This window comes from Triticum aestivum, chromosome 1D (assembly GCF_018294505.1).
Source record: "Triticum aestivum cultivar Chinese Spring chromosome 1D, IWGSC CS RefSeq v2.1, whole genome shotgun sequence".
NCBI lineage: Eukaryota > Viridiplantae > Streptophyta > Magnoliopsida > Poales > Poaceae > Triticum > Triticum aestivum.
In genome coordinates, this window is record NC_057796.1 from 82,530,551 (window position 1) to 82,544,953 (window position 14,403).

Below are 14,403 nucleotides of genomic sequence, written 5' to 3' on the forward strand. Positions count from 1 at the left end.
CTGCTACTACCCCGACTCCCTTACTATTAGACAGTACCGGTGCTATCAGTATTGCGCGTGACCCGGTGAAGCATGAGCTCACCAAGCACATCGGTGCGGATGCCCACTTTGTGTGTGCTGCTGTGCAGGATCAGACTCTCGCTCTTCACTATGTGCCTTCTGAGTTACAGTTGGCAGACTTCTTCACGAAGGCATTTTTCTCTCTAAACTCAGTGTTGTTGACCCACCATGAGTTTGAGGGGAGGTGTTAGATGTGTATACTCTCCTTTCTATATATCCCCATTGTATAAGGGGTTTTCTGCACTTTACCACACATGTATATGTATTGGCCTTTGGCCCTCAGTGAATACCAGTTGCTCATTATCCAACATTACAATCCTACCATCGTAGCTCTTATCTGTTTCAGGATCACAATTCTGAAATTTGACTACCTTGGAAGGGCAATGGAACATTTCCCAACAGTTGCACGCAAAGTCCAGAGGCGCAGGGAGGGGGGATTATGGAGCCCGGGGACCCAGGGTATACAAAGAGTTGGCCGGCTGGAGCCTAGGGACCCGAGGACCCAGGGTGTCTCATCAACACAATGAGTGGTATGTATGTATGTATCCTGTTGCAGCAGATTACTCGATTAGTGGACAACACATCTTGAATTAATCACTTTTGCTTTGACAGGATTTAATCGAGGTTGCTAGGAAGAAAGAAAAAGGCCTAGGAGACAGAATCATCACCAGTTCTGATCAGAAAATTTACATGAACTTGTGGAAGAACCATAAACTGCAAAACAAAACATAAAGGCTCTAGGGCCTGTGACGGCGCAAAATTGGCACTAGGCCTCGTTCTGATTTATGTGTTGGCTAAACTTCAGATCCAAATGGACTTCCATGATTAATGGATTCATCATCGAAAGCTCTCCTCGTGGCTTCCCACAGCTGAGACTCGATCCCCAGTTTCTTCAGCTCATGAAGTCCTCTATCGACTTTTAACATAGTTTGACAAAACAAGAAAAAAAATGATTACGGCTTTCAACAACACATTTAGCACAAATATTAGTGTTTAGCGAGGTGATGGATAAAGTTAAAGGAAAAAGATTGCGAGGTCAAGATACTTCTCACTATAGTTTCTCAGTCATAATTTTGAACAAAACAAAATAGTTGTGGTTTCTTTTGTTTAGAACATACAAACTGTAAAGAATTGTGGTTTGTGCAAAAGATGATCTCAAAAGTAATGTAAGGGAGGCTACCTTCAACTACATCACTTGTAGTAACTGGATGGTTGCCTTGCTCTATCCAAAACTGTAGCCGGTCGTCAGCTATATCTTCCTCTACATCATGGTTTTTGGCCCGCCTCCAAAAGTAGGTCAACCATGCCTGTTGTATCGTTAGTTCCTCGATGTAAAATTTATGGTAAGTACAAAATGGAACACTCACAAGAAAGAAACAAGAACAGCCATAAAATGTTTAAGCTGACATTTTACTATGGTCAACTTAGTTTATCATGTTTTAACTTTGACACATAGCGGGACAAATAATAATACTGTACTAATTTGCAGAGAATTGTCTCGACACATCAAATGGATGACAGATTGTTATTTTACCTGCTTGAAGCGTACATCTTCTCGCTCATCCTCATTTAACTCTAGGACAAATAGCAAGCCCCCGCAGATAGTTAGTAAAGAAATTTGATGTACTAGTGTTTTTCACAGGCCATAGATGCCAAAGGAATTAGTGAAGAGAAGAACTAACCAGTTGACTCCGGAGAACTATAACTATCAGCAGGAAAAACTGGACCTACAAAAGGAAGCTTACTCATCATAAAAAGGGTTAAACGTATTTGTCCAATGCCATCAAGTCAATTTAGCAACATGAATGTTCAGAAGGACAGATGAGCGGGCACAGTTGGCTAGGAAGCAGCTCTAATCACACAAACGAAGTGATAAACTTCCTGCAATTCTCCAATACAAACTAGAATTACTGAACCAAAAATCTACATGGTTTTGTCCAGTATTTTCCTGAAGTGATTCTGGTATATATCAATTATATTAAGCGAGTGTAATCGTTCCTTTTTGCCCTGGTGTTATATGCATTATCAACTTGCTGTACCATTCGGAGTCTGCAAAAAGTGGCTCTTGGATGCCCAAGAGATGCTATGTGTTGCCAAATTGTAACAGCACCACATACAGTCTCAAGTCTTTTTGGAACTCTTATGACTTTATCGTAGTAGACAGAGAAAAATTGTTGTATATCTGTCGGAAGTTCTGAGATATATCATATAGTAACATATTAAAGATAAAAGTATAAGAAATGAGTACATTTTGGAGAAGCCACCTGAGAGAGGTCTGTATCGTCGATGTTCTGCTAAAGCCAGCATGATTGCATCTTCTACCTTCAAAGGGAATATTAGATTATTGCTTCGGCAATTGAAACTAGAAACATAAATATCATTTTCTTCCTTTATGAGAAGATGTGAAAGCAAATTCAGTGACACATACTGCATCTACAATATAGTACTTCACAATGACACAAACTTGTAACCCTAATTAGTTACAGGAGTCTGAAGTAGTGAAGTTTGGCGATCCACTTTCTATTTTCATCAAGTGGAACCAATATGACGCATCAATTACTTTCTGTATCACTCAATGTGATTGACAGAAAAAACGAAATTGTCAAAACAATGAACTAGACGAGCATGAGAACTGCTAGAAGATAACTATCATCTAGGAAATTGCCACACCAACACTATGAGACAAAATTTTCGTTTATTGTGAGTACTATGGATCTCATCAAACTTGATCAATTGGGACTTGCCTCTGAAAGAAACTCATAGATTGGGACAAGCACAAAATTACTAAGAAAATATTGAGAAAAACCTTGAGTGAAGCTAATTCACGAAGTCCTTTCTCAACTAAAAGCATGCTCTCAATATTTCCATCTCCAGCCGTATCATTTACATCATTATCTGCTACCAAATGAACAGTACAAGAAAATAAGTAATGTAACTGAAATCATGATATTATATACCATCTCTGGTACACTTAAAATGATGATACATCCTTTGACATTATATTACTTTAAAAAATAACAGAAATATATTAATCCTCCACATGACAGAAATATATTAACCCTCCACTTGGCATCTTTTTGCACCTATGGGCAAAATGTAAGTACTTCACTAAGGGAAATGTATTTGGAATTCATTTTCTATGCACGTACGAAATACAAAGCAAAAATCCATATCACAACAAAGATGAAATCCAACTCAAAGCAACTCAAGTACATTCTGCAGATTCATTTATGTCATTTCCAGTTTCATTTTTATCTTGACATCAGAATCTTGCAGGGATTTTCAATTGATGTAGGTTATATCATTTGATGGAAATCTGGCCTTCATCTACATGTATCACGGCATAAGCTACTTGTAGAGTAATCTAAATGTGAGATGCTTGTATCAACAGCTTCATGGTAGTAATTAACATAATCATAATTAGGAGACCAAAAGATGGATTTTGAAAGGGAATCTGACCTGATAAAGTTCCATCTCTAGCTTTTTGCCCAATTGATAGGACGACTTCAAGTGCAAGTGGTGCAACTGAGGACCAGTGTTCTAGTTTTTGTGCAGCGATATCAGAATGTATCCCTAAAATAGACACCTTTGCATTAGCCAACCATTCTGACAATCTACATATTTTCTAAAAATTGACTGCTCAGTTGTGGATAAGTCTTTTTCTCATGAAGAATAACAATTTTTCCCTGACAATAATTGGCAATAAATTTTACAGGCTTCAGAGAAAATTATGACAGACAAGGACTGAATCTCTCCATGAATAACTTAACGAAATAAATTTGAAACAGGACATATTATTTAAGTGTACACTCCTTAAAAGGCAAACTATGCGAAATGTTTATGGCAACATTAGCTTGTGAATTTTATAATGAACAAATAGGGAAGGATAATAATGCGTCCCTTAGCCCTTATTTTTAACCAGCACCCGAACCCTTAATTTGTCAATGCTAACAATTACAATGGAGGAGAGTTGCTGTTTAGGGCTCCACAAATTTACTTGCTTCCCTGCACCTTTTTGTGCTGTAGTAGAATGCTAGAGAATTTTGAGAAATTAATTAGACTACATTAGAGGAAGATCCCGGAAAAACAATACAGGAAGATAATCTCAGTACCAAGTCTAACAGATAGTTTCCAGTAGCGGGCGAGCCAACACCTCTTTAGCACCACCTCCTCCTGATAAATGATTTTCGTGAAATGTAATGGATCCAAAAACAACAAAGTGCCAGAATAGGAATAGGCCAGCAAGCCTACACACCATTTCTTCTTGTGACAGGATCGTTCTGTTGGATGTTGCATGAAGAGATCTCAGTTCTGATCCAATACCTACACGCCGAGATACAGATGTGGCCATCTCACCAGCAACCTACCCAACAGAGTAAATAAAAGTTTAGGATTGCAAAACATGACTGAGGAAAATCATTCAGCAATAAGTAATCATATTTGGTGAACTATTCACCTTCGCTTCTGATCGAAGGGCTGTAATCTCATCGCAGCTTGCACTGTTACCCCTTCTTGAAGCAATTCTCATTGAAGCCTAAGAGAAAACAGAACTCGAGGTTGGACAGAGTTAGTAAGCAAAATCTTAGAATTGCTTTTATTTTCCCCATAATTTCTAACTTGGATTTATGAAATGAAGAAAATTCATTATACTCTGGTAGGTCAACAACCAAGGGCTCGGGTGTGGGGTGGGGTGCAATCTTCTATCCAAGGGTGCTCATGGGGCAATGAGGCGATGGGGCTCGGTTGCCTCCAATAGACCATACAAGGGTTGTCCGTCCCATGTGACACGTGGGGTTGGGCATCATTTGCCTCCAGTCTAACATGGCCCGCTAGCAAGCGGACCTCCCATAGGCCTATATCTCCTTCATACAGCTCTCGATTGGCCAATTACCAGTCAGCCCTTGGTTGGGCTAGAGAGCTACAGTTTAAATATTTCCCCATTTGGTAGAAGCAAGTTCCAAATTGTGGGGGAAATATATTTATTTCGAAATATAGACCATCGAAAAGAAGAACTCAGGAGAATCTAACACCTAAAGCACCACATCAAAGCACAAAAGGGGACTCAAATCAAAATAAGCTTTCACATTTCGACAAAATGTTGAGCAGGAGAAGCTTTGTATAGAAACATACCCTTCTCTGTTCTAGTGCTGCAGCCTTTCTGAGAGTCAAGGCAGAAACATGGTTTAAAATATGGTCAACATGTAAATAAGAAGAAATGATACGTTTTCGTAAATCACATACCTGCTAATCAAATTGACCTCCGGTTCTATGGCATCACCCATACCAGCAGCCTGAAATTCACATAGTGAAGATCGATTAGCACAAAACATGGATATGACATAAAGTGAATGCAGACATATTCATGCAAATGGCTTTCAGAATTTAGAAACTATGCCAATAAATTTACATATTTGGTAGTGGCTCAACGAGTAGGACTGGAACTTGGTCTGCTGCCGTTGTACAGCTATTGATCCAGTAGGTCTGCTGAATAGCAATTAAAGTCCCACCTATCCATTTGAAGCATCTAATATTTTACATTATTTATTTATTTATTTATTTATTAGGAGCACAGTTCAGTAAAAGAGACAAATGTCACAGTTACTTTCTAGCAACTGAAGGCAAACCTGAACGTTTTGGCTTTCTTAGGCCTTAACTTTTTTTTTCCTGAGTTGCTATGTAAAAGATAAAGCCAAATGTAACACGAAGGCATGTAAAATAAATGTAGAGAAATTAATCTATGACTATTAACATAAGAGCATATTAACAAGGAGCCTAGAACAGATGTTGCATTGATCGAAATATATTATGCAGTTGTAGCACCAGCCTCCAAGGTAAGAACTAAAATAGAAGTACACTAGGATTAAACCAGCTACTCAAGTATCAGAACTTGCTATCATAAATTCAGCAGTTTTTAGCACAGAAATAAACCTGTCTGACATCTGCTTCATCGCATCTATCCTCTTCAAGCTGAAGCTCGGAAGATGCATGCCAGCATAACAAGGATGTTGAGTGCTTCCAACAAGTAGAAGTAGAAGTAAAATTCATAATCATAATTTTATCTCACCTTTTCGTACATGCTATCATTTTCCATTTGAAGTGTGTTAATCTGCAAGGGAGGCATCCAAGAACCACAAGAGTGTTCCAAATAAGATAACAATCGATCCTAAGGTGAAGGAATGACATCTGAAGAATAACATATATACAGCATCCATATCATATTGGTTGGAGGAGTATTTTAATCTAAAGAAGAGCAAAAATAATTGTTTGGCAGCCTAAAGTAGCAAATCTTATATTTTTGCTTTCTCAATGCACCAATACGCTCAGCTTTTCTCAGGGAAAAACATAGAATTTTCTGAATATCCAGTCATTATTATTTCACACAAAAGTATTTCTGATGAAATGATTTACCTCATCATTAAGAGAAGAAGAGGAGCGCCGTCCTCTCATCGAGCTTCCAAGATCAACTGATCTCCTAAGGATGATGTAGCCTATATTACTTACCATGTGATTATAAATAAATAATGTTCAAAAGGCAATAAATACTTAATGAGGTGCCTTCTGTTAATTAACAAATTCTCTGTAAGTAAACTGGGAGATACTAGATAGATAGTACTACCTCCATTACGAATTATAAGATGTTTTGGATATTTCAATATGGACTATATACAGACTAAAATGAGTGAACAAACACACTGAAACGCGTCTATATATCCGATTCAGAAAAACGTTAGAACATCTTATAATTAGAAACGGAGAGAGTAGTTCACACATAAACTGTACCCTCGATAAACTAACAAAGTAACAAGCATGAGTCACGAGATAAATAATTTATTCCATTTGAATTAACAGAACTCGTACACAGGTGAGAACCCCTTATAGCACTACTAACAACATCATACCATAACCAATTCACTCCTTATAAATTGTACGGAACATGCGGTGTACAATGCGTGACAATACTGACCTTTGCTCCCTTCGGTTAGGGACGGAGACGGATGATTCCGAACCTGTTCCGCTTGTCGCTGGCCGGTTTGATTGCTTGATGGATGGTATCATCGGAACCGACTTCCCGGGCACATACCGGTTCGTCAGCGAGGGTGGCCGGCTAATGACCGGCGCCTGATCCGCAAGGTAACGACCTATCTAAAATGCACACACATTTACATGCAACCACTTAGTACATCCATCAAACACAATGACACAATGTGTAATGTAGCAACTAACAAATCGCAAAATTGCGTGAGGGGCGCATGGACGTGTGATGGAGGATCGCACATTAGCAGGCCCTCAATTGGACGATGCCATTAATCTGGAAATGGCGATCGATTCAGATGGTGTTACCGAGGGGGAGGGGGAGCGGTTGCCGGGCCGGCGCGGGGTGGAGAGCTCGATGGGCGGGCCGGAGAGTTCGCACTCCTCGCCTTCGCTGCCGCTGCCGCCGTCCTCTCCTCCGGGCCCGCCCATGACGCGCGCGAGGCGCTGCGCGGCGGCGCGCGCGGCGGCGGCGGCCCCCGCCCCCCGGCGACCGGCGGAGGAGGTGGACCCGGCCCCGCCGAGCGACCCCGAGCGCGTGTGGCGGGTGTGCACCGGGGACGCGGACGGGGACCCGCCCGGCGACGTGTGCGCGCTGCTGGAGACGTACGCGCCCCGCCGCACGTAACCACCGCCGCCGCCCGGGCTCGCCGGACGCGACGACATGCGATCCATGGCACCGGGCCGGATCCGATCGGGCGAGGAGAGCGGGATTTTCTCTCCCCTTCTTCCTGGAGGCTGCGATTTGATCGGAGAGGTGGTGGGAAGGGAGGGGGACGGGAATGGGTCGTTCGTCCTCCGTCCGAAGGCGGGGGCGAGCGTTTTGGCTTCCGGCCATAACGGTCTCCCGGCTCTCCAATCGGCAGGGTGGTGTGCCGCGTGGCAGGATCTATGTGGCGTTCTTTTTTTCTTTTCGTTTCTAATTTTTGGGACCTTGCTACATCCAAAAATATGTAGGATGTATTTTGTTTGGTTATAAAAACAAACTTCAGTAACAAATACTAGTTCTAATTTATTTTTGTTTATGTGATGATATCAAAATCACGATCAAATATATTCTAAAATAAATAAATTACGATCGTAAGTATTTCAATACATGCCATGCGATCCCCATACATTGTCATGCTTACTATATCAAAAAGTGAATGCTTGATTGCAATCCTGTTGGTGCTCTGTGCGATCCAAGTGGGCAGGTGGACTTGGGATACCGAACCTGCGCTAGCTCACCACTGCTCTTCAAAGCGCCCTGGCCTTGGCTACAACGAGCTGACAATTCTAGGCCTTGATGCGAGTTTAAGAATGTTGTACCAGCGGAACCGATGGCACTATTCCGGGTAGCAACAAGGGCTACAGTGGGAAACGGCCACGACACCTTGTTCTGGGAGGATCGGTGGCTCGAGGGGTTCCAAATTGAAGAGCTAGCACCGCTGGTCTATGAGAAGGTTCCTAAAAGAATCAGATCGACATGCATGATTTATGCAGCACTAGGAGATGACACTTGGGCAGGAGTTGGCCCTGACCTCACTGCCGACACGCTCCAACAGTGTGAGAGTTTGGCTTAATAGGGATGACAGACTACTCATATCATAAAGGAATTCCTTCTTTTCCGGAAGCCCATTTGAAAAGAACTCCAAAGTTAAGCGTGCTCGGCTTGGAGCAATTTCAGTATACCGACTGAGAAGTTGGTCCTAGGAGCACATGACTGAGGACAGAGTGCACAGGAAAGACTAGTGTTGATCTGTGGATCCAGTCAAGATCCCACCAGGAGTAACGACCAGTAACCAACGGGTGTGTCCGGGGCGTTACAAGTTGGTATCAAATATGACCCTTGCGGTTACACGGATGTTTACGGGTCAGGTGCGCGGTCATGTTGCGCATGACGTTTGTGACACGTCGTGACACACGGCATAACACATGTGCCAGACTGGATGCACAGACGTATGTGCCAAAAGGGAACGTTCCTGTGACCTGACGAGGACATCGGTTTCTTTGAGTGGGGGTACGTGAGAGTCTGGCTTAATAAGGATGATAGACTACTCATATTATCAAGGAATTCCTTATTCTCAGGGAGCCCATTCGAAAAGAAATACAAAGTTAGGTGTGCTCAGTTTGGAGCAATTTCAAGATGGGTGATCGACTGGGAAGTTAGTACCAGGTGCACACGAGCGAGCACAAAGTGCGCAGGAAAGACTAGTGTTGATCTGTGGTGCCAGTCTAGATCCCGCCAGGAGTAACGGCCAGTAACCGACGGGTGTGTCTGGGGCGTTACAAATAATTTCTGGATCTTTGGCCTAGAGTGGCGGCTATACACCTAGACGCAAGTACATGAGACTCGATCTCCTAGTCGTGGGAGAAAGATGGTACGCTCCCGGCAAGATTTGCGTATGCGCCCAAGTTTATGGTTCTCGAGGTCTCATCCACGACCGCCTTCACGTGGAAATCCAAAGCACCCCTACAATACTGCTTCTTTGTGGGTTAGCATTCAAGAAACTGGTGCTGGCCAGGCGAGGCCTACCTCATCGGGCTGCATGCCCGTTCTGCGATCAACACGATGATACCATAAACCACATTATGGTAAGCTACGTCTTTGCGAGAGAAGTCTGGAATCGGGTCTGCAATGCGTTCGGGGAGTCGGAGAGAGTGCCTTATGCGGACGAGACGTTGGCAGCATGGTTCATTAAACTGGAGCAATAGGAAGAACATTAGAGAACGATTCGGGCGATCTACCTCTTAGGGCATGTGGCAATGCCATCGTGTTTGACGGAGCGACATTGTCTTAGAAGCAGGTGCTACAGTGGATTGAGTGAAGTTAGGGTTTGGAGACAAGCACGACACCTAAAAGGGGAGCTCGACGTTTTCTTCGCGGTAATGACAACGTGAAAAATAAATGAATAGTTGCATATAAAATAGGGTCTTGAAGTGGGCGGGGCGGAGCATGTAAAATACTTTGTAATCTCATGATGTGGAGGGAGTCTTCTCTTTCTCTTCTATAATATATTAAATGCACACTCGTGCATACTTGAGAAAAGAAAGTAAGTACTTTAGTTTTGAATATAAACCACTTCACATCATATATGTTGGTTCGAGTTTTTAGTTGCAAAAGATTAGTTGTTTTGTATATTTAGATAGAGTCTTCCACAATTTTATTCAAATTTTTCGACTTGAACCCATGTTGTCCTCATATTGTTCTTTCACATATATGGAAAGTGCAAGTTTAGTACCGCGTATATGCAATTTGTACATTGTTTTTATGTCACAAAAAAAATTATACATTGTTTTTGCATGTTCATTCAATCATGATACATTATGTCTCTTTAGTTTACTTTTTTTCTATCATGTTAATCTAGAACAATGCATCTTCTTTCAAACACACATAGAATTATAAAAAAAGTATTCTTCCTTTTTTTCCTTGTTTTGTTTGGTCATATTTGAAGCTAAATCACTATGCCAGCCTAAGAAGGCAGGCCACAGAAGTGCACTATTGGCCCATGTGCAGGAAACAGAACCAAAATAATAGCAACATGAAATTACATAAAGAATGCTGGAGTACTCATCTCTCGGGGCCCTTACCACGTGAGACTGCCCTCCGCGCCGCCCGTTTCACGCCGGCCTCGCACGACTGGCTACCTGGAGCCCCCCATGCCGTCCATTTTGTGTTGGCCTCGCACGGCTGGCTACTTGGAGCCCTCCGCGCCGCCCGATCTGCGCGGATGCCTCGCACCCGAACGGGTTTCCTCGGGGGTCCATGATCCCTGGTCACGGGCGCGATCGGGGACCATCTTCCTGTGGGGATTTTTGCTGTATCCGAATGCAAATGGTGTCGATTTCGAAGGAAATATGCCCTAGAGGCAATATTCATGATAAATGTTTATTATTCATGCTAGAAATTTATTAACCGGAAACTTGATACATGTGTGGATACATAGACAAAACACCGTGTCCCTAGTAAACCTCTACTAGACTAGCTCGTTAATCAAAGATGGTTAAGTTTCCTAACCATAGACATGTGTTGTCATTTGATAAACGGGATCACATCATTAGGAGAATGATGTGATGGACAAGACCCATCTGTTAGCTTAGCATTATGATCGTTCAGTTTTATTGCTATTGCTTTCTTCATGACTTATACATATTCCTTTGACTATGAGATTATGCAACTCCCGGATACCGGAGAAATACCTTGTGTGCTATCAAAAGTTACAACGTAACTGGGTGATTATAAAGGTGCTCTACAGGTATCTCCGAAGGTGTTTGTTGGGTTGGCATAGATCGAGATTAGGATTTGTCACTCCGAGTATCGGAGAGGTATCTCTGGGCCCTCTCGGTAATGCACATCATGATAAGCCTTGCAAGCAATGTGACTAATGACTTAGTTGCGGGATGATGCATTATGGAACGAGTAAAGAGACTTGCCGGTAACAAGATTGAACTAGGTATGAAGATACCGACGATCGAATCTCGGGCAAGTAACATACCGATGACAAAGGGAATAACATATGTTGTCATTACGGTTTGACTGATAAAGATCTTCGTAGAATATGTAGGAACCAATATGAGCATCCAGGTTCTGCTATTGGTTATTGACAAGAGAGGTGTCTCAATCATGTCTACATAGTTCTCGAACCCGTAGGGTCCGCACGCTTAACGTTCGATGACGATTTTGTATTATATGAGTTATGTAATTTGGTGACCGAATGTTGTTCGGAGTCCCAGATGAGATCATGGACATGACGAGGAGTCTCGAAATGGTCGAGAGGTAAAGATTCATATATAGGATGATAGTATTCGGACACCGGAAGTGTTCTGGGGGTATCGAGTACGTATCGGGTCACCGGAAGAGGTTTCGGACAACCCCCGGCAAGCTATATGGGCCTAATGGGCCAAGAGGGGAACACACCAGCCACTAAGGGGCTGGTGCGCCCCACCCCATATGGGCTGGCCAAATTGGAGAAGTAAAGGGGAAGAAGGAAAGGAAAAAGGGAATAGGATTCCCCCTTCCCCCTCTTCCCTTCCTACTCCGAATAGGAACAGGAAAAGGGCGAGGCCGAATTGGAAGGACACCAAGTAGGATTCCTCCTACTTGGGGCGCCCCCTTGGCTGCCTCTCCTCCCCTAACCACTAGAACACACAACAAACATTGTTAGCCGTGTGCGGCGCCCCCCTCCACAGTTTACGTCTCTGGTCATATTCACGTAGTGCTTAGGCGAAGCCCTGCGCGGATCACTTTACCATCACCATCACCACGTCGTCGTGCTGACGGAACTCTCCCTCGACACTTTGCTGGATCAAGAGTTCGAGGGACGTCATTGAGCTGAACGTGTGCAGAACTAGGAGGTGTCGTACGTTCGGTGCTTGATCGGTCGGAACGAGAAGAAGTTCGACTACATCAACCGCTTTGTCAAACGCTTCCGCTTTCGGTCTACGAGGGTACGTGGACACACTCTCCCCCTCTCGTTGCTATGCATCTCCTAGATAGATCTTGCGTGAGTGTAGGAAATTTTTGAAATTGCATGCTACGTTACCCTATAGTAGCATCCAAGCCAAGTCTATGCGTAGATGATATGCACGAGTAGAACACAAAGAGTTGTGGGCGATGATATTCATACTGCTTACCACCAATGTCTTATTTTGATTCGACGGTATTGTTGGATGAAGCGGCCCGGACCAACCTTACATGACCACGTTCATGAGACCGGTTCCACTGACAGGCATGCAACTTGTTTTGCATAAAGGTGGCTGGCGGTTGTCTGTTTCTCCAGCTTTAGTTGAATCGAATTTGACTACGGCTGGTCCTTGTTGAAGGTTAAAACAGCAAACTTGACGAAACATCATTGTGCTTTTGATGCGTAGGTAAGAACAGTTCTTACTAGAAGCCCGTAGCAACCACGTAAAACTTGCAACAACAAAGTAGAGGACGTCTAACTTGTTTTTGTAGGGCATGTTGTGATGCGATATGGTCAAGACATGATGTGATATACGTTGTTGTATGAGATGATCATGTTTTGTAAAAGTTATCTGCAACTGGCAGGAGCCTTATGGTTGTTGCTTTATTGTATGAAATGCAATCGCCATGTAATTGCTTTACTTTATCACTATGCGTTAGCGATAGTTGTAGAAGCAATAGTTGGCGAGACGACAACGATGCTACGATGGAGATCAAGGTGTCAAGCCGATGACAATGGAGATCATGACGGTGCTTTGGAGATGGAGATCAAAGGCACAAGATGACGATGGCCATATCATGTCACATATTTTGATTGCATGTGATGTTTATCTTTTATGAACCTTATTTTGCTTAGTACGGTGCTAGCATTATAAGATGACCCCTCACTAAAATTTCAAGGTATAAGTATTCTCCCCGAGTATGCACTGTTGCGAAAGTTCTTCGTTTCGAGACACCACGTGATGATCGGGTGTGATAGACTCCACGTTCACATACAACGGGTGCAAGACAGTTTTGCACATGCGGAATACTCGGGTTAAACTTGATGAGCCTAGCATGTACAGACTTGGCCTCGGAACACTGGAGATCGAAAGGTCGAACTTGAATCATATAGTAGATATGATCAACATAGAGATGTTCGCCATTGAAGACTACTCCATCTCACGTGATGATTGGACATGGTTTAGTTGATTTGGATCACGTAATCATTTAGATGACTCGCGGGATGTCTATCTAAGTGGGAATTCTTAGGTAATATGATTAATTGAACTTAATTTATCGTGAACTTAGTCCTGATAGTATTAGCATATCTATGTTGTAGATCAATAGCTCGCGTATAGCTCCCCTCACTATAAAAAAATACACTTCCGTGATGATACGTGTTTCTCACAGTAGGTCGCATTTTCTGTCATGCATGAAAATCCATGACAAATTTATGACAGAATCAAGATAGTCATACCTGTGCTGTCGTAGAAGTGTTCCATGACATTGCCAAAATTATCATCACGGAAGTGTCCACTTCCATGACGATAAATCACGCGTCACAGAAGTGCTTTTGTCAAGGTTGACCAACACGTGGCGTCCACCGTAACGGAACGCCATTAAGCTATCGGGTCGGATTTTGGATCCGATAACCCGTTAACAGCCACGACCAATGCCGATTTTCCACGTGTAAAATTCTCATTGGCTGACGGATCCACGCGTCAGCTCCGCGTTGGCACATGTGTCACTCATCCAACGGTCGAGATGGGCCTATGATATGTTGACACGTGGACCGGCCCAAAAGTGGCCCACAAAGTTTAAATGGGCTGGCCCAACCGAAGGCCCATAAGATTTAGCAGACCATAATGGGCCGGCCCAGCTAAAGG

At 43.0% G+C, this 14,403-nt stretch overlaps 1 protein-coding gene across 3 annotated transcripts; it reads right to left on the minus strand.

Moving 5' to 3' along the window:
* Positions 1-628: 628 nt before the first annotated feature.
* LOC123180462 (coiled-coil domain-containing protein SCD2) lies at positions 629-7,909 on the minus strand. Of its 3 annotated transcripts, none has more exons than XM_044592514.1 (18): positions 7,402-7,905; positions 7,025-7,203; positions 6,469-6,532; positions 6,125-6,166; positions 5,989-6,027; positions 5,302-5,351; positions 5,191-5,218; positions 4,517-4,594; positions 4,316-4,423; positions 4,173-4,233; positions 4,058-4,093; positions 3,520-3,633; positions 2,867-2,955; positions 2,325-2,382; positions 1,743-1,787; positions 1,595-1,635; positions 1,241-1,367; positions 629-976 (listed from the first exon to the last, which is right to left on the minus strand). In XM_044592514.1, exons 1-18 carry the CDS (start codon positions 7,765-7,767, stop codon positions 855-857), a joined length of 1,647 nt encoding a protein of 548 aa, XP_044448449.1. In that variant the 5' UTR covers positions 7,768-7,905; the 3' UTR covers positions 629-854. The 3 variants fall into 3 exon arrangements, 2 of the variants coding, with proteins under 2 accessions (XP_044448449.1, XP_044448450.1); XR_006491044.1 differs by having other exon boundaries at positions 958-976; positions 2,309-2,382; positions 7,402-7,909; XM_044592515.1 differs by lacking the exon at positions 4,058-4,093 and having other exon boundaries at positions 7,402-7,904.
* Positions 7,910-14,403: the final 6,494 nt, after the last annotated feature.

Excerpts from the sequence above, each read along its gene's own strand:
- LOC123180462 (XM_044592514.1), bottom strand. The coding sequence starts at position 7,767 with ATGGATCGCATGTCGTCGCGTCCGGCGAGCCCGGGCGGCGGCGGTGGT. Across the intron at positions 6,533-7,024 it reads CCTAACCGAAGGGAGCAAAG|GAGATCAGTTGATCTTGGAA; the intron begins GTCAGTATTGTC and ends CATCATCCTTAG. Across the intron at positions 5,219-5,301 it reads GAGGTCAATTTGATTAGCAG|AAAGGCTGCAGCACTAGAAC; the intron begins GTATGTGATTTA and ends CTTGACTCTCAG.